The sequence below is a fragment of the Stenella coeruleoalba genome (assembly GCF_951394435.1).
Source record: "Stenella coeruleoalba genome assembly, chromosome: 11".
NCBI classification, from domain to species: Eukaryota; Metazoa; Chordata; class Mammalia; order Artiodactyla; family Delphinidae; genus Stenella; species Stenella coeruleoalba.
Window position 1 is genome coordinate 5,262,119 of NC_137157.1, and position 18,570 is coordinate 5,280,688.

The 18,570-nt window shown below is 56.7% G+C and overlaps 1 protein-coding gene across 3 annotated transcripts in view; it reads left to right on the forward strand.

The window, feature by feature from the left end:
• SHISAL1 (shisa like 1) overlaps positions 1 to 18,570 on the forward strand; it is a 75,231-nt gene that overhangs the window by 22,539 nt on the left and 34,122 nt on the right. For all 3 annotated transcript variants that reach the window (XM_079936551.1, XM_079936552.1, XM_079936550.1), the window contains exons 2-3: positions 5,220 to 5,315; positions 8,884 to 9,097. In XM_079936551.1, coding sequence (XP_079792677.1) covers positions 5,252 to 5,315; positions 8,884 to 9,097 — 278 coding nt within the window. In that variant the 5' untranslated portion in view covers positions 5,220 to 5,251. The remainder of the gene's footprint in view (positions 1 to 5,219; positions 5,316 to 8,883; positions 9,098 to 18,570) is intronic.

Genomic DNA, 18,570 nt, shown 5'->3' on the forward strand with positions numbered 1-18,570 from the left:
CTACCACCAGCACCCAATGCCCAGGAGGCTGGGTCGGGACCCATCCTCAGCCCGCCCGCCATGGGGCTGACTGCAGATCTGCACCCCTGCAGGGGTGGGGCAAGGTGGGATGTGTCTGGGTGACAGGTGTGTAACTAGTCACGTGCCCTTCTTTGTTCTTGCTGCTGGGACATGCGGGGCTCAGGTGGCCGGGTCTAAAGAGGTCAGGCCCCTACGGCAGGGGTCTGGGTTCTCAACGCCCCCGCCTGCCACCCGTTTTCTCTAACCCATTTGCTCTCAAGCTGGGACACAAACTAATCAGGCAGCATGGTCCCGCCCCTGCCAGCCTCGGGAGCCCACCCAGGGGAGTGAGAGAATCAGAGGGAGAAAAGCTTTGCTGAGAGACGGGCGCCGCAGCTGAACCTCAAAAGCTGGGTCCAGGCTGCCCGCCTGCAGGACAGGGGAAGGGTGTCCCCAGTGTGGGGACAGCGTGTGCAAAGGCCCAGAGGAGAGGCACATCCTGGAGGGCTGAACCTTGAGGAGTAGAGAGAGACAGAGGGGGCAGCAAGCCAGACCACCTGGGGCCTGGGAAGTGAGCATGGACTTGAACCTGGAGCTGCCAGGACCCCTAAGGAGGTGGCTGGGTGGTCAGATGGGCATTTCAGGAAGTCAGTAGGACCTGGATTGGTGGGCGAGGCTGGGGCAGAGGTATCTAGCGGCAAGCAGCAGTCCCCACGGGTATTTTGAGCTCCAGCCCCATTCCAAGCACTTTGATGCATTGCTTCATTCAATCATCACAAGGACTCTGTGAATTAGATGCTATTTTCATCCCCCTTTTAGGGCCGAGGAGACTGAGGACACTTGTCCCAGGTCACACAGGGTGTGGCTACAAAAGGTGGAGCCAGGCAGTGTGGCCCAAACCCAAGGCCCACCCTCCAGGCCACCCGGGCCTCGACCTGGTCCAGGCAAGAGGGGGTGCTCTTGGCCACGCCCAGGGAAGGTCATGGTGGGCTAAGCAGGGGTCTGGGTAAGCCGAGAGAGGATGAGGAACCTCCAGGCATTGAGCCGGGGGCCGCCAGGCCTGGGGGGTCCTGGGGGGTCCGTGGCAGTGCCCCCTGCCCCACATCAAGGGCCCGCCTCCCCTCCCTCCCTCCCGAGCCCTGCCTAGTCTGGCTGATGGAGAACAGATCTGCTGTTGTTGCCAGTGGGGTTTAATTCATCTTCGCCGGCTCTGTTTCTCTTCACATGCCCTCCATCCTCTCCACTCAGGCCTCGCCAAATTCGGTGTTTAAAAATAATCCTCAGATCTGGGAACAGCAGTCCCCGGCTGACCCAAGGAGTGGATGCAGAGATGCGTGCTTGACTTGTGGTTCTAGAGGCAGTCAGCCTGGGGGGTCCTGCTCATCCAGAATGTTCCCCCTGTTATTTGAGATTTATCATTGGCCACCAGCTACCATTGTGGGTGGTTTACCAGTGTTCAAAGAAATAGAACCCGGGTCAATAAATCGAATCTGTCTGTGGTAAATGTGTTTTCTGAGGAGCGAGGGTCGGGGGCTCCGGAGGCTCTGGAAACTCCTATAGTGCCAGGAGGGAGAGTGAGTTTCGAGGCTGGGCTTGCTTCCTGTCTGAGACACTGAGTGGCTGTGTGACCTTGGGCAAGTCACTTCACCTCTCTGAGCCTCAGTGTCCTACTTTACCAGATGGGAGTTTGATATCTGCCTCATCAGGCTGTCGGGGACTATCTGAGATAACATGGTGAAAAGCCAGCGTCCGGCACCTGTGAAGAGCCCGGCTGGTCTAAGCCAGTCCCAGGTCGCAGCCCCACGGCCGCAGACCGCAGAACCAGGGCTGGGCCCAGGGGGCGGGATGAGGGATGCTCACTCTTTCAGCCCCAGCTCCTACCTCTGCTGGAGGGGCTTCCCCCAAATGTCACCAGTGGGGGAGGGTCCCAGGTGGTGGCACCTGACAGCGTGACACGCCCAGGTCCCCCTCTGCGGACCCCACAGGGGGGCTAAGGTGAATATGGGGGCTGTTGGTGGTGTGCCCTCAGAAGCTGGCCCTCTCATGGAAACCTCACAGGGATGGCAGCCGCGGAGTTTCCAAAGCAGCTCTCCCACCGAGCCAGGAATAGAGATGCTGGCTTATAGCTTTCCTGTCTTCGGTCATTAGAAATGGAATTTTTATGTAACTTCCCAGTGACACATGGTGGGGTTTTCTTTCCACCACGGGTTCAGCCTTCAGTGCCAGCACCTAAGCTTCCCCGGGGGTCTGAGGAGGTGGGGCAGCCCCCACGTCCACCTTTGTCCCACCAACAGGGCTGTGGCTTTTGTCACCCGTTGACTCATCCTGAGGCAGCCGTGGGTGACCAGGCAGGGCGGAGGGCGCACGGCCAGGCAGAGGGGACTGAGCAGATCGCAAGGAGGACCCTGCTGGACAGGGGACAGACGAGTCACAGTGCATACACCTGTGCTGTGCGGGACCCACACATCCACAACAGGCCCTGTTGCTTCAGCGCCCCCAACGGGCCAAGGGCTTGAGGCCGGTGCCAGTCGTGCTGGGAGTCTCACCCAGTCTGCGTGACCCCCAGTTGGCCAGGCCCTGGCCCAGGACTCTCACAGTCGGAGAGAGGAGGGCATGAGGACCAGTTCCATAAGGTAGAGCTGCTGGGCGCCCTCACCCAGGACACCCTGAGTTCCTAGAACCCGGCCCAGTCCCTTTCCGGGTGTCAGCAAGCGGATAAGTGGGGGTCAGCAAGTGGATGTTGAGAGAATACATGAATGAATAAATGAATTAACACATTAAGGAGAGAAGAGATAGAATATGATACGCCTCAATGGAGAGACAAACTTCTTCAAGCTGATGGAATCGAGGCAGGCTTCCTGGAGGAGGTGGCATTGTAACAGCTTCTAAGGTGGTGCAGGATTTGGACTCACAGGAAAGAGAGGAGGGCACCCCAGGTGTGAGTGATAGCCCCCCTCAGTATACGCAGGACTTTGTAGGGAGTGGGAGCAGCAGGAAGGAGGGCTGGGCACCGGCGGAGGTGGACCCCCACCCCCACCCAAGCATTTGTTCCATGAACCCACCAGCTCTCAGACTGGAGCCCCGGCTTAAAAAGTGAAAAGTGAAAGCCACCTTTCAGGGGCTAGAAAGGCTTGGAATCTGGACACCCGTCTTGGCCCTCGGCTTCCCCATCTGCGGAATGGGGCCACATGGCAGGGAGGACTCATCTCAGAGGACCTGTCACTCCCCACCCCCACAGTGCATTTTCCAGGACTGATCTTTAGGTTTCCCCAGTATGAAACCCTTTCCTAAGCCCTTTCAAATGCTTTAATCTCCTTCATCCTCCCAGGAGGGCCCTGAGGGAGGCAGGGAGGAGGCCCAGGCTCAGAGCGATTAAGAAGCTCACAGCCCTTGGGGGCAGGGCTGCTCCTGGGGGAGCAGAGAGGCCTCCACAGAGAGGTGGGCGGGTCCCCCCAGGGACTGGCAGGGACCGACACCAACATCACCACGAGTAAGCGTCGTAGTAAGGCGTTCAGGCTTTGTCCAACAGCCCTGCCACCCCCTTTTCTTATTCCGGCTCACCAACCTTCCAAGCAGCACTGACACCCTGGGTGCCTCCGTGCCGCCCGTGCTGCAGGTGCGAAGCCCCAGGCCCCAGAGCAGGGGCAGGGCCTGGCTGTGAGCAGCCTGTGTTTGGCCGTGAATCTGGCACTGTCTCCTCGGTCCGAAGCTCTGGCCTCTGGGTTGCCCCCTTGGCTTCCTGCCCTGCCTGCCCGCTAGTCAGCAGGATTCAGAGCTGCCTTGGACCCAAGCTGGGGTCCCGGAGCTCTCCCTGATCAGGGGTGCCGTGAGGGTAGAGGGTAGTGTGCAGGACCTTGTTTGGCCTGGAGCCTGGCACATAGTAGGTGCTCAGCAAACTGCTCCCCAGCCACATGCAGCTACAACCCTGGTGGGGCTCTAGCAGGCCACGCAGAGGACACTTGGTCCTCCTCTGCAGCCTCCATTCCCAGAGCCCGGGGGCGGCGTGTGGGGGTGGTGATGATAGTGAGGGAACCTGTCCCTCAGGTTTGTCCTGAGGTTTCAACAACCTGATAGAAAGTGGCCACTGAGGGCCAAGGCCCTGCCTTAGGCGGCCTGTTGCTACCCACCCCTCCCCTCATCCTCCACTGGCCTCCCTGCTGCTCCCACCTCAGGGCCTTTGCACCTGCTGCTCCCTCAGTATGCAACGCTTCTTCCGATCACCACCATCCATCTCCAGAACTTTGTCATCTTTCCACACTGAGACTCTGTCCCCATGAAACACTCACTCCCACTCCCCCTCCCCCAGCCCCGGGCACCTGTCTCTATGGACTCGACTGCGTTGGGGACCTCGGAGGAGTAGGATCACACAGTGTTTGTCTTTTCGTGTCTGGCTTATTTCACGGAGCGTGATGTCCTCAAGGCTCATCTGTGCTGCTGCCTGTGAGAATCTCCTTTCTTTTGAAGGCGGAGTCATGTTCCACTGTAGTACGTGCCACGTAGTGTTTGTCCGTCATCCGTCCATGGACATTCGTGTCGTCTCTTCCTTTTGCGATCGTGAATCGTGCTGCTATGGACGTGGGTGTACAAGTATCTGCTTGAGTCTCTGCCTTCAGTCTTTGGGGTGCAACCCCAGGGACCTCATAGCCTCTGAACTACTCATCTGTGAGCTGTCAGCCCTGGTCACTAGAATGCAAGCCAGGGCAGGGACAGCTTCTATTGAGTTCCATCTCGAGTCTGTTTAGTTCACTGCCGTGTCCCTAATGCCTGGAAGGTGCCAGCTGGATGCATGCTGGTGGGGGTGGGGTGGGGTTAATGGAAGTCACCGTGAGCGACACAGCAGGGAGACGTGGGTCCCGCCAGCCCCCTGCAGGTTCATGAGCTCGCCTCTAATCCCCTCTCTCACCGCCGTTCTCATTCCCGTGCCCACCGGCCTCAGCCCGCTGGTTATTTCCACCACCTGAGCCATCCGTCCTCCTTTGATTAAGTCTCATTTTGCCGTGAAAAGAAAGGGAGATGACAGCTGACTGGTGGGGGAAGGTCATTCATCCCGGAAAGGAAATTGGATGGCGGAGTTTCCATCATCTGCGGCCCGGCCCCTGCTCCCGGCAGACCTGCTTCCCTGCCCGTGCCCGTCCGGCCCTGCCATGGGCAGCAAAGCCAGTGTCTGCACCGCAGACAAAACAGCCCACACCCGGCCTCTCCCGGCTCTCGTTCGACAGGCAGCGCTCGACGAATCGATGCAAGCCAAACGATGACCAGTTGTGGCCAGCAGCCCTTGAACGTGCTCGCCGTCCTCTCGTTGCTGATTTCCGCAGGTAGAGCCTCCGCGATGCTTGGCGGGAGGCGGGAGGGGGAGGTGGTCCCTTCCTGGTGTCAGGGCTCTAGCTCAGCCGGGCTTCTGGGTGCTGAGGGGCTGCCTGCCCTAGTGGCATCAGCCTCGTGAGGGGCTCATGTTTGGTGAGAACCTACTGTGTGCTGTGCCCCACGTGCCTGCCTCGGGGAGCTCAGCTGGAAGATTCTCGTGGACACTGTGGGGTTAACGGTGGCTGCCGGTAAGTCCTGGGAGAAGCCCTTATGTGCAGTGAATTCTCCCTGACCCCAGCAAGTCAAAGTCAGGCGGTGTCGTAGTCATCCCATTGTCCAGAGGAGGAAACTGAGGCTTGGAGAGGGAACTGACAGCCAGAGGCAACACAGCTAGTGTAGGGGCTGGATTCCAACCCAGACAGAGTGGTGCTGGGGCCCCGTCTCCCAGCAGCCGACCAGTCCCCTAGGCGGGCCCCCTGATCCCAGCAGGGGGGCTTTCACGCTCCTGTTCGCAAAGATGAACATGAACCAAGTCCTTCGGCTGCTCCAAAGCGAAGCTGGCCGACTGGAGAAGTGCACCCTGCCTCCTGCCAGCAGGGCTGGCCCCGCACGAGCCCTGGTCTCAGCGACGTGCCTGCTCTCGCTGTGTCTCTCTCTCTGTCTCTCTCTCTGTATCTCTGTGTCTCTGTCCCTGTCTCTGTCTCTCTCGTGCGTGTGTGCACCTATGCCCTCGCGCCCTCCTGCTCTGGCGGGGCTGTGGACACCAGCCTGCACCTTTGGGCCCCTTTTGCCCCTTTGCTGGGGGTCGTGGTTCAGGAGGAGGCCATGAAGGGCCCTGGGATGGCAGAGAAAAAGCCAGGCCAAGGCCATGGGTCTGGGGGCCCCTGTGCACAGAACTCCTTCCCCGCTGCTTTCTCATGCAGTAGGTCATCTTGTCCCCTGGGAGAGAGGAGCTCCCCACCCATTTACAAATGAGGAACCTGAGGGTCAGACCAGGAAAGAGACCTGCCTGAGGTCACATGATCAGCGGACACTGTCACCTGGCTGTTAAATGATGGCCACGCAGACCCTGAGCCTCGCAGGTGTGTGTGTGTGTGTGTGGAGGGGGTGATCGGGGTCCTATCTTGGACGCCAAGACCCCGGGACCCAAGAGTGGCTCTCCCCCCGGTGTTCCCTCTCCACGTGGGCCGGTTTTCCTGGTGACTCAGGACACACTGGCCTCCTAACGACCATCCCCCTGCCCTCGGGCCCCAGGCACAGCCCCAGAGCCACGGTGCACCCGTGCCTGGAGGCCGGAAGTGCTGTCCTTTATCGTCCACTCTTTCGCTTACACCCTCCCTGCTCCAAGCGGGCCCTGCGCTTCGCTGTTCACAAATGCTTCTCGGAGCCCCCAGGCCCCGGGAGCCCACTGGTCTTCCATCCTTGAGGGCAACGAGGCACAGAGAGGCTGTGATGGCCCAGGTGATCCTGTGCGCTCCAGGATTCAGACCAGCTGTCCTGGCTCCGGGCCAGGACTCCTCGGGCTCCGACACGTTCTTCCTCAGGAAGCAGCAGTGGCCTTGTCTTCGCACATGGTCAAAGCAGATGGTACCGGCTGTCCAGGGGTGGCCGGGGTGAGCCACTGGGGACTTCTCCTCATCCCTTCCCTGGCTGGGCCTCCCTCCCACTTCCATCTCTGCGCATCTGGCTCCTCTGAAGCCCAGCTCAAAGGCTCCCCCCACCACTCTGCTCCTTTCCTCCCTGGGTCCTGTGGCCTCAGGGCCCCAGCTTGTCTTCTTGACCAGCCACTGGGTGTTGCTGACACATCGAGCCTCCTGCAAGGGAGTGTGAGCTGACCACCCCCCCCCCCCCCAATCAGGGCTTTCTCATCAATCTGGACGGGGGCTGGTCAGTGGCTGGAATTCACTTCCTGCCTCTGCCTCTCACCTTTAGCCTCTGGTACGTTGTGCCTCCAGGCCAGTGGGTCCCAAACCAAGTCTATTGGCATACCCTGCAGGGCTTTCTAAGACTCAGCCTGCGCCCCCCACCCCCAGAGTTTCTGATTCAGAACGTCTACTGTGGGGCTTGAGAAACTGCATCTGTGACATGTCCCCTGGGGAAGCAGACGCAGCAGGTCAGGGACCACACTTTGAGACTGGTGCTCTCAACCTTAGTTTTCTCCTCTGTACAATGGGAATACATGAGATCAAATGAGACGGTGCATCCCCCTGGGGCTTCCTTAGTGACCACGGCATCCATAAGAGGGTCTTCTGTTTCCCAGGGTCGAGGCTGAGAGCTCCCCTGACGCCTGAAAGGCTGAGACCCTTTTCCCGCAGTGATCCTACCCGTCCCCACGAAAGAGGGTGCTGTACTTTGGGGAAGGGGCCCAGGATTTCACGAAGCCACCCAAGCCAGCCTCGGCGCTCCAGCACATGAGGCCCACCCGCCCACCGGCCAGCGCAGCCCAGCTGCGATCCCCTCGGCAGCCCCTGGCGCTGGGAGCTGTGTGGGCTGGAGTCTAATAACCTCTCAGCAGAGACAGAGCTCTCAATTAACTGAGGCGCTTCTGCAGAACTAGAGCCTTGGTGGTTGGAGAAATGTATTCAGCCTTGGAAGCCCCTTTTGAGCGATACAAATTAGATACAGCAGTCCCTTTCATGAAGACACTAATTAAGCTAGAGACAGCGGGCTCCAAGTTGCTTTCCATTGTTATGTTTGTTCAGGCTTTCACTCGTCTTTATCATCAGCAGCACAACTAGTAAATACTGTCCTGGGTTTTCAGCGTCATCAGTGGCTGAATAGGGGCCCTCTGGCCTTGAGCCAGGAGAATGAGGGTCCAAGGCCAGGGCAGCTTGGTCGCCATGAGCTGGGGCCACCAAGGCGGGCCCTTGGGGACCTCCGGGTATAGGGCATCAGTTTAGTAGAAACCGAGATACGAGGGGACACCGCTTTCTCTACAAGTGGGACCTGGTTCTTGCACCCATGCCACTCACCACCCAGGCCAGCCTGGACTTGTTGGTGAGTCCACCATCAGTCCGCACAGTGATGGAGGAGTGCAGAGGCTCCTGGACCTTGGATCCAGGCAGGCCTGGGTTGGATTCCTGCTCCACCACCTCTAACCGGCTCAGGTAGGTCACTGTACACCTCTGAGCCTCGGGTTCCTCCCTCTGTAAAGTGGGATCCCAGACCTGCCTGCTGGGATGGCCAAGTGGATTAAATCTGCTAGAGCCTGCAAAGCACATAGTAAGTGCTCAGTTAGTGTTGCTTCCTAATTGAGTGCCAGCTGTGTGCAGAGCCCTGGGGGGATCCACGTGAGGTCTAAGATCAGCCCTGCCTGCGAGAAACTCCCAGTCTGAGCAGCACAGTAGAAGCAGGATGGTAGCCGAGGGGGGCCTGGGAGGTGACAGGAGCCAGAGCAGTCCTCCTGGCAGAGGGGAGGCTCACCCTGGGCCACAAAGCCTTCCTGGCAAAGGAAGAGGTGGGCACAACCCTAGAATAGGCCAACCAGGCTCTGCCCGTGGTCCTCATGGACTGGTGGGGGTCTCGGGCCAGCTGGGCCTGAGGAGGGACCCCACCAAGCCTGGTGACTGTCTTTTCCAGTCTTGTCCGCGCATTTCCGTGTCTGTGAGCCATACACGGACCACAAAGGCCGCTATCACTTTGGCTTCCACTGCCCCCGGCTCTCGGACAACAAAACCTTCATCCTCTGCTGTCACCATAACAACACGGTTTTCAAATACTGCTGCAATGAGACAGAGTTCCAGGCGGTGATGCAGGCAAACCTCACGACCGGCTCCGAGGGCTACATGCACAAGTAAGTACTGCGCTGGGGCCACAGCCCCACTGCCTTGGGCCCCAGTCAAGTCCGGGTGCCGCCGAAACACCCCAGCCTCCAGGCCAGCTGTTGGGCAACCAGTGCAAGGATGCGTGGACCTGGAAGGAGTCTGGGAAAGTCTTCAGGTGACAGGTTTTCTGACCTGTTCTGCCCTCTGGACTTTAGCCTTCTTATCTGAGAAATGGGCATGTGATACCTGCCTCTCAGGGCTGCTGCGGTAGTTAAATGAGGTCAAGGATGTGGAAGACTTTCAGGCATGAAAGGTGCTTGGACCTGGAATCCACGGGGCCTGAGTTCCTTTTTCATTCATTATTTGTTCAACACATATTTGTTGACATTCCTGACCCAGAGATTAATCCCATGCAGCCCCTTTCCCTAAGGTGATTAAAACGCATGAGACCAGGGCCCTGATGGAGGGGATATGAGTGTAAAGAAGGAGGAGGAATTTGCTGGTAGAAAAGCAGTGAGAATATGCTAAGTAAAGGCACATAGGATCGAAATAGCATCTACTGATTTCTCTTACTATGAGTGAAACTGAGCATACTTCACATGCTTGAGAGTCACTTGTATTTCTTTTACTGCGAGCTAACTGTTTATGTCCTCTGCCATTTCCTATTGAATGTTTGGCCTTTTCTTATTTATTCACAGGAACTCTTTACATATGAAGGAAATAGGATGCATTGCAAATATTTTCTCAGTGTGTCTTTGAATTTGTGATGCTTTTTTCCTCATGCTTAATTTTTAATTGTTATGTAATCAAATTGTACCCATTTTTTTTCTTTTATGTCTGGTGGGGTTTGTATCATACAGAGGAAGTCTTTCACTACTGTGAGATTGTTAAAAATCCCCTCGTGTTGTCTTTTACGTCTTTTATGTTTTAATTTTTTGCCTTCAAATCTTTGATCTGTGAGGAATTTATTTGGATGTAAGATTTTTTTTAAATTTGGATGTAAGTAATTTTTTTGGATGTAAAGTAGGAATCCACATTTATTTTTTTCCCACATGGGTAGACAGTTATCCTAACAGCAATCATTGAATTGTCCATCTTTTCCTCACTGATGCGAAATGCAAACTTATTGTGTACTATAGTATACTAAATTTGAGTGTCTGGGTAGATTGTGATGGCTTTCATTGGTCTATTTATACATTTGCTAGTACCTCATTGTGTTAAGTACTGTTGCTTTTGATGTGTTTTAATGTCTTCTTAGTCTATTCCCCCAGGTCTTTTGTCATACGAACTTTAGAATTGGCTTTTGTAGTCTCCCTGCCAAAAAAAAAAAAAAAATCTAGTTAGTACTTTTTACTGAGATTGTGTTAAATTCATAGATTAATTCAAGGACAATGGACTTTTCATGACGTTGAATATTCCTATCCAAGAATACAATGTGTCTTTCCATTTGTTCACATTTTCTTTTATAATGTTTTGGAGTTTTCTTCATATAGATATTGCACGTATCTTTTGCGTTTGTTCATATTTATTTCTTTTCAAGCTGCTATTTTATAATGGGGTTTTTCTTCTACTGTATCTTCTAACCCAGGGGTCCCCAACCCCCAGGCTGCGGATCAGTACCGGTCCACAGCCTGTTAGGAACGGGGCCGCACAGCAGGAGGTGAGCGGCGGGTGAGCGAGCAAAGCTTCATCTGCCGCTCCCCATTGCTTCCCATCGCTCACATTACCGCCTGAACTATCCCCCCACCCAGTCCCTGGAAAAATTGTCTTCTACAAAACCGGTCCCTGGTGCCAAAAAGGTCGGACACCACTGTTCTAACCAACTGTTGTTTAAATGATAAAACCTAATGATTTCTAAATATGTATTTTTTTAACTCAGCTACCTTACTGAAATTTCTTATCTTTGTAATACTTTTTTCAGCTGATTCTCTTAGGTGTCCGATTATGCCATTTGCAAACAATGATAATCTCATCTCTTTCTTTCCAATTTTTGTGCCTCACTTCTTTTTCTTGTCCAATCGCGTTGGCTAGTACCTCTAAAACCATCTTTAAAATTGTCAGGCAATCTTGTCTTCTTCCTGACTTTAATGGGGATGCTTCAGATATTTTCCCAGTAAGCCTGAAGTTGACTCTTGGGGTAGATGTATTTTTTTCATGGTAAGGAAAAATCCACTTGGAAGGAGTGTTTGTTGAGTGACTGTTGAAGAGATTAGTGGCACCGCTGGGAGTGGTGGGGTGGGGGTCTGAGCCTCCATCTCTCTGTCTGATATTGGGGCTTGGATGTTTTGCCACCATGCCATGCTCACTGGGGGGAAGTTGCCTCTTCCCTTTGATCAGGCAGGAGATGCAAATCCCTTGACTATCTTCTGAATCTCTCCTCCTCCCACCAAGGCCAGCTCCCCAGCCTTCCTTCCTCAAATGCACGGGTGCTTCCCCTGAATATCTTGCCATCTGCTCAGACCTCAGAATAATTCTGTGTGAAGTAGTTCAGCAAGTCTTTTCTGTCACGAGGACTGGAATCAAGCCTGGAACTTGACCCAAGCCTTTTATAAGACCAAAGACTAATTCCCTGAGGGAGGAGGGCGGTGCCAGGACTGGGGTTAGGACCCTGAAGTGTTGTCATTGCCAGCTGAAAGCCAGACAGAAGACAGAGGCTTGGCAAGACGGCCAGACTTCTCCGAGGCTCTGGCGATGGTGTCTGGGATCCTCATTTCGAAGCCCACAGGTTTCTGCGGTCTGCACATTTACACGGGATTCACACGGAATTCTCCAGCGTTTAGGCACAGTGGGTCCCGGCTGCAGATAATGAAGAGTTGGACCACAAAACAGAGCCCTTCCCCGGGGAGGCATGGGCGCATTGAGGAAGTTTAGCTTGGCTCTTCTCCTGGCACCTCCGCAAGCATTTATGGAGCTAGCGGCAGGGGGCCAGCTCTGCGCTCAACCCTCTGAAGCCACTTAGCAGCCCACCCTTGGCCCCCTTTACACACAGGAAGGTGAGGCGTGGAGAGGTTGATAACTTGCCTGACTGAGGCAGCCAGTCGGGGTGGAGCCGAGAGCCAGCCTGGGTCCAGAGCTGCTTTGATAAATCTGGGACGTCCACTGATGGAGGGCCTAGAGCCGGGACCCCCACTGCGGCCCGGTGGACACCTGGAGCCTAATCCTCCTTTCTGGGGGCTGCTCTGTGCACTGTGAGACCCTGGCCACCATCCGCTAGACGCTTATCGTGCCCGCTCCCCACTGACTGGCTGTGACAACCAACCGTGTCTCCTGACGCTGCCAAGCGTGGGGCGCGGGACTCTCCGGGTTGAGAGCACTGCTCTGGAGGGATCCCTCCTGATTATTCTCCACCGAGCTTCCTGCCGTCGCCCTTCCCGCAGACGTGGACGGAGGCCCAGAAGAGCTGGGCTGAGCTCCCCTCCCAGGCTGTTCTGCTCTCCTGGGCTTCACAAGGGAGGCGTGGCGCTTGGTGTCCTGTATCCGAAAGTGTTGAAGAGGGTGGGAGCCGCACAGTCCAGAGGAATGAACGTTTCCAGACACAGTTCCCTGCAGCCTGAGTGTGAAATGCCAGGGGAACCATGGGGCAAGGCGGCGGGGGCTGGCGGGATGGGGTGGGGCCTCGTGGACCGGGGCGGGGGGGCAGAGGGGGAGGGGCTTGGGCTTCCTCTTGAGGATGGTGAGGGGTCCCGAGAGCTTTAAGCTGGGCTTGTGCTCACGGATGGTGCCTGGTACAAGGACCTAGGACGCTGCAGAAGTCATGAGGATGACTTGGCCAAGACCGGGGCCCTGTGGAGAGGAGAGGCTGGGGTCACCCAGGAGACAGCCAATCCAGAGCTCAGATAAGAAGCCCTGGAGGCCCCCGTTTAGCTGCCTGAGCTGGGGCATCTTGGGGAGAAGGCCTGAGCCCAGGGAGTGGGGCCAGGGCCTTGCGTCCGGCCAGAGCTTGCGGCAGAGAGGGGACAACTGGAGGATGGGCCACTGGGTGTGGGAGGATAGGTTAGTGAATGGGTTGGGACAGGCCTGCCTGACCAAGAGGTCCTGAGTGCTCCGGGTGTGTGAGGAGAGCCAGGTAAAGTCCACCTCTGGGACCGTCCTGCCCTTTGGAGCTCTGACCCTTCTGGGCAGGATGCCTTTGTTGTCTCATTAGTCCTCACAGCTACTCTGAGAGGAAGGAAGAAGGGGCTGGGCCCAGGCAGGTGAAGTCACCTGTTCCACCCAGTCAAGGCCAAGGGACACCAGGGCCCTTGTGCCGGCCAGTGGGCTCTGCCACTCCCAGGTGCATCTGGAAAGCCAGGACTTGTCTGATGCTGGGGAGTGTGCCAGACCTCAGCCGAGAGGCCAGGTGTTCCAATATCCCAGGAGGTTAGCGCCCACTGGCAACCCCTCTAGAGGGACCAGCGCAGCTGTGACCCCCGTTGGGGCTTTGTGAAGATGCATGGGGCCTGTCAACAGCAAGGCTGCCTGACACTCACCTGCCCCGCCAGTGAATCAGCTGGGAGGCGGGGCTGGTGGAAGGGAAGAGGAGAGCGCTCCTGATGACTTATTTATTTGTGTCTCTCCGGAGGAACAGAATGGTCTGTTTTGGCTCTAGCTGCCTGGCAGAAAGGCGGACAGAGCTAGGGAAGCAACCTCGCCAAGCCTGCCGCCACAGTGAGATGCCACTTCTAGCCACTTGGGCAGAGTCCCTGGTGTTCAGGAGTGCACTGCACACCCTCCCATGCCAGCTTCCGGCTGGGACGCCAGCAGCAGTGACCACCCAGGGCCCTGAGCAAGCGGTGGCAGCCTCTATCCAGGGCACAGGGTGGCACGGGGTATATGGGGTCAGCGGTCAGCTCTCTCTGGGGGCAGAGGTGGTATGGACTAGAGGCTGGTGCAGTGCGTGGGTGTTCTCCACCAGGCAGATGGGCTGCCAGGGGTGGGAACCTGGGGCAGGAATGCTCAGAAGACAGAAGGGTCTTCAAGGCCTCAACGTGGGAAGTGATGGGCTGTCATTCTTCCCTTGGCTGCACTGAAACCTCTTTCCTCCAGTAGCTTTCCTTTCCCAGTACCCAGAGGTGCTCCAGCCACACCGAGAGCTGCCATGTGGCGGTGGGCCAGGCCTGAGGACCTGAGAATCCCAGCACCCTGGGTCTCCTCTAGCTGGGCCCTGTCCTGCAGGCCTTGCATCACCGTCAGACATGCTTCAAGCTCGGAATCCAGCTCCTGAGTTGGGTCGGAAGTTCCTGGATGTTCTTGTCAGTTGCTCAGCCCTATCATGCCCCTTTAGGCGTAAAACATACCTACACACTGTCAGCCTCGTGACGCTCCAGAGGTTCTAGAATCCGCGAGGCTTCCTAACCTGAATACACCCCTCCACGCCAGGGGAAGGGACGTATATGAACGTTTGCGAGCATCTAGTGGAAGGCAAGGGGCCTTACTTGCCCTGACTCCTTTAATCCGAGTAGAGGTATTTATGAAGAAGGTCCCGCTGGCCTCACTGCACCAGGACTGAGGCTCAGAGAAGGTGAGAGCTTTCCTGTAGTCGTACAGCACACAAGTGGCCCAGCAGGGTTTGGGACCGGTGTGGGGGGCATCTGGGCTCAGTTAAGGAGCAGCCCCAGAGTCCCTGGGAGTCGAGACACAAAGGCTTATTTTTGTTTGTTTGTTTGTTTTGCGGTACGCGGGCCTCTCACTGTTGTGGTCTCTCCCGTTGCGGAGCACAGGCTCCGGACGCGCAGGCTCAGCGGCCACAGCTCACGGGCCCAGCCGCTCCGCGGCATGTGGGATCTTCCCGGACCGGGGCACGAACCCGCGTCCCCTGCATCGGCAGGCGGACTATCAACCACTGCGCCACCAGGGAAGCCCCAAAGGCTTATTTTTGACTCACACTCCATGTCTTTCTTGGGTCACCTGGAGCTCTGGGCAGGGAGCATTCTGTGACCCGAGCTGATCAAGCAGTCGTGATCCAGAGCAGGATGTCTCCATGGCAGAGGGAAAAGAGCGATGGTGAAATTACAAGGTAACTCCTAAGCTTCCACCCAGAATCAGCCTAATACTTCTGCTGATGTTTTTTTTGGCCAAAGCACATCACTTGGCCAAGGCTGTTACCAGCAGGGCCGGGCCCTGTAAGCAGGCCTGCAGGGAGAACAGTGAATATTTTGGTATTACTGGACGCTGCTTCATTAGCCCCAAGCCCATGCTCCTCCACGGCACTGGACAACCTCAATCCGGCTGTGTGACCTTGGGCAAGTCACTTTGCCTCTCTGGGCCTAGATCTATTGAGCATTCCCTCTGTGCCTTAATCACAGGAGCCAGCACTCACTGGGTCCTTTCTCCTTCAGGCCCGTGTTATCTCATTAAGCCTCACAATTGCACCACCAAGTAGGGCATATTGTTATCCCCATTTTACAGATGAGGAAAGTAAAGCTCGTTTTCCCCAGATCACGGAGAAAGAATTTTGCCGAGCTGGGATTTGAATCCACACAGGCCTAATCTCCTGGGCCCAGAATTCAGTCACCAGGGTTATCAACTTGTCACACTGACTGACAGGCCCCCCTGTGAGCGGGTTCAGTTATTTTAGGTGAAGTCGGCCAAGGGGCCATGAACCATCTCCCAGCCAGCCTGGGGCCAGCTGTGAGCTCTGCAGCTGATGCTCCTTTCTGACAGCATGGCCTCAGGAACTCTGTCCTCCGTCCTCAACTGGGACTGCCCACGGGTGGCGATGGGACCTCCATCTGGCCTCCGCCACTGACATACCTGCTCCTGTCCCCGGGAGGTGTTCAGCGACATTCCTCTGTCAGAGAAGGTTTTGCTTACTGCTTGGGAAGCAGCAAAAGAATCTGAATCATTAAATCTTCCAAAAGATACTGAAAAATTGCTATCTGCGGCTTTGGCTGGCTTCACGTCTTGTCCCATAAAACAGCCTCTATTTTCTCTCCTGCCCTTTATAAAACACCCACACACACACTCAACAAAGACCCCTGCATCTGGATGAAATTAATTTCCAGATCACATTTTTAAATTAGATTAAAAAGACCAGAATGCTTCCAGCCAGGCAACCATGGAGAGGGCAGGCCCTGGAAGGCAGGGAGCTGCCTGGAGACGGCGTCCATGGCCCAGGCTTCCCAGCCGGCTGCCGCCTCCAGGGTGGCCTCCCTTGCAAGGCAGAGGGAGTCAGCAAAGGTGGCACCTCCTGCGGGTGTGCCCCTCCCTTCCCTGAGCTGGGGGGGCGGGGTGTGGTGAGATCATGGCGGTGAGATCATGGGGGGTGCTACCACCCCCCAAACCCCATGCCAGTTAGAGCAAGCTGGCTGCGGAGGCCTGCAGGCTCAGCAGTGCCCATGCAGCCCGTGATGTCGACACACTGAGATGCAGGATGCTGTTGCAGGGGAGGTTGGGGCCTGTCCGCAATTCCTGGTAGAGGATGAGCCAGGACAGGTGGGCCAAGCAGATGTGGGGAATTCCTGCCTGGACATCTATCTTAGACCTGACCTTGGGATTCCCCAAAACTCAGCATACTCCGAGGTCAGATAGACCTGCTTGTAAATCCCAGTGCGGCCACTCCCCAGCTGTGTAGCCTCTGGCCACTGACTTTGCCTCTCTGGGCCCCATTTCCTCATCTGTAAATGAGGGATACTGGCTCCTAACTCACAGTATTGTTGCAAAGATTCGGAAACACGAGGCTCGGGCACGTTGTGATTGCTAGTATCACTATTAACTACTAGAGAATATGCATAGAGAAGGTAAAGTCTAGTGAAGAAGTTATTCCTATCAAGGCTGCCACTGACACCAGCTCGCTATAAGCACGCAATATATATTAGCTTAAGGAACATTGAAAGCAGCCCCAGGCCGAGCATTGAACTCTGACCCTGGCCCCAAGGAGCTCTGATCTCGAGATGCAGACAGTCCTACAAGACAGCAAAGACAACACAATGTGTTCTGGGAAGCCTGGTGGCTTTGGGAGCCCAGGAGAGGGATTGGACTTAACATAGGACATCAGGGAAGGCTTCCTGGAGGAGGTGATAGCTGCGCTCAGACATGCGGGCGGGGCGAGGTAGGGGCGAGGTAGGGAGCAAGTTCCAGTCAGGGGAGCAGCATAGGCAAAAGCCTGGAGGCGGCTTGTCTGCCCAGAAAACATGGGTGGCGCCTGCCTTAGGCGGTGTGGTGCGGCGGTTAGGAATGTGTGCCGTGGAGCTGGATTGCTGGGTTCAAATCCTGGCTCTGCCACTTAATGGCTGTGAGCTCTTAGACAGTCTCTGAATTCCTCTGAGCCTCAGTTTCCATCTCGGGTATGGGGATGATAGCGGTAATGCTTCCTTCCACGTGTGTTTTGAGTGTCGTCGGATGAGCTAAGATGCGTAAAGCACTTAGAGCAATGCCCACCGGCTGCTGCTCTGCTAGCTGTTATTATTTCTTAGTCCTGATGGTTTAGGCCCAGCCGTGTCCAGCTCCCACCCCCAGCTGGCGTCGTGGACTCCCTCTCTCAGTGTGGCAGCCCCTGCCTCTCCCGCCCCACCGGCTCCCTCAGCGCCCGCGGCTGCCGCCATGGGAACCACCAAGGCAAAGCCTGACGCTTAGAGCAACTCTGTGGGGGCAACAGAGGACGTTGGAGAGGGGGAGGCCCTCCTCCCCTGTCCACGTGGACTCCTGCCTCGGCATGCCAGACAGGGCTGCTGGCCTCTGTTCCCTGGCAGGCATTCACACCTGGATATCTCCAGGTGAAGCTAGCTTCCCCTTGAAATGAGGCAGCTCAGGGGGCAGCTGGCAGGCAGTCATTCACACCTTAGCATGAACAAGCCCCTGGGACGGCCGCGGGCCTCATGGAGGTGGTGGCTGGAGATGAAGCCGCAGAGGGATCCAAGGTGCCGTGATGCGGAATTGTTGGGTTACTCGTTCCTCAAGCGGATACTAAGTCCTAAGCACCTGCCAGTGCGTGCCTGCTCGCGGGACACACAGAACCTCCCCTCGAGGAGCCCCCAGCCGGTGTGGGGAAGGAGGGCGTTCCAGGCAGGGGGCACGTGTGGGCAAAAGTCAGCCTCCCCACCCAGCCTGGGCCCAGCCCTGGTAGGGGGCTGGAGGACCCAGAGGGGAGGGACGCCCATCTCACTGCAGCGGCCAAGGCTGAGCAGGTGAACCCAGCTGGGAAGATGCAGAGTCTGGAAACCGAGACCGGGAGGGGCTTCACATCTTCTCCTCCAGACCCAGAGACACACGGGCATCCTCCCAGGCCACACGGCAAAGTGAGGCCAAGGAGAAACCAGAGGCAGGGCCTCCTGGCTCCAGACCCGTGCGCCGCAGCTTCAGACAGCATCCAGAGGTACCTCTCGGGGGACCCCGGACACCCGGGAGCCTGTCTGCTGAGAGCCAGGGCGGGTCCCCCCCAGGGGGCAGCGAGGCTGGACACTGGCTTTGCCTCATCTTTGCCGCCCGCCAGCTCACACCCACCTGAACAGATGGCCGCAGCAGGGAGCCGGTGGAGGGGGCATTTGAGTGACTAATAAATCCGTCCCTTAAACAGCCGCAGTCC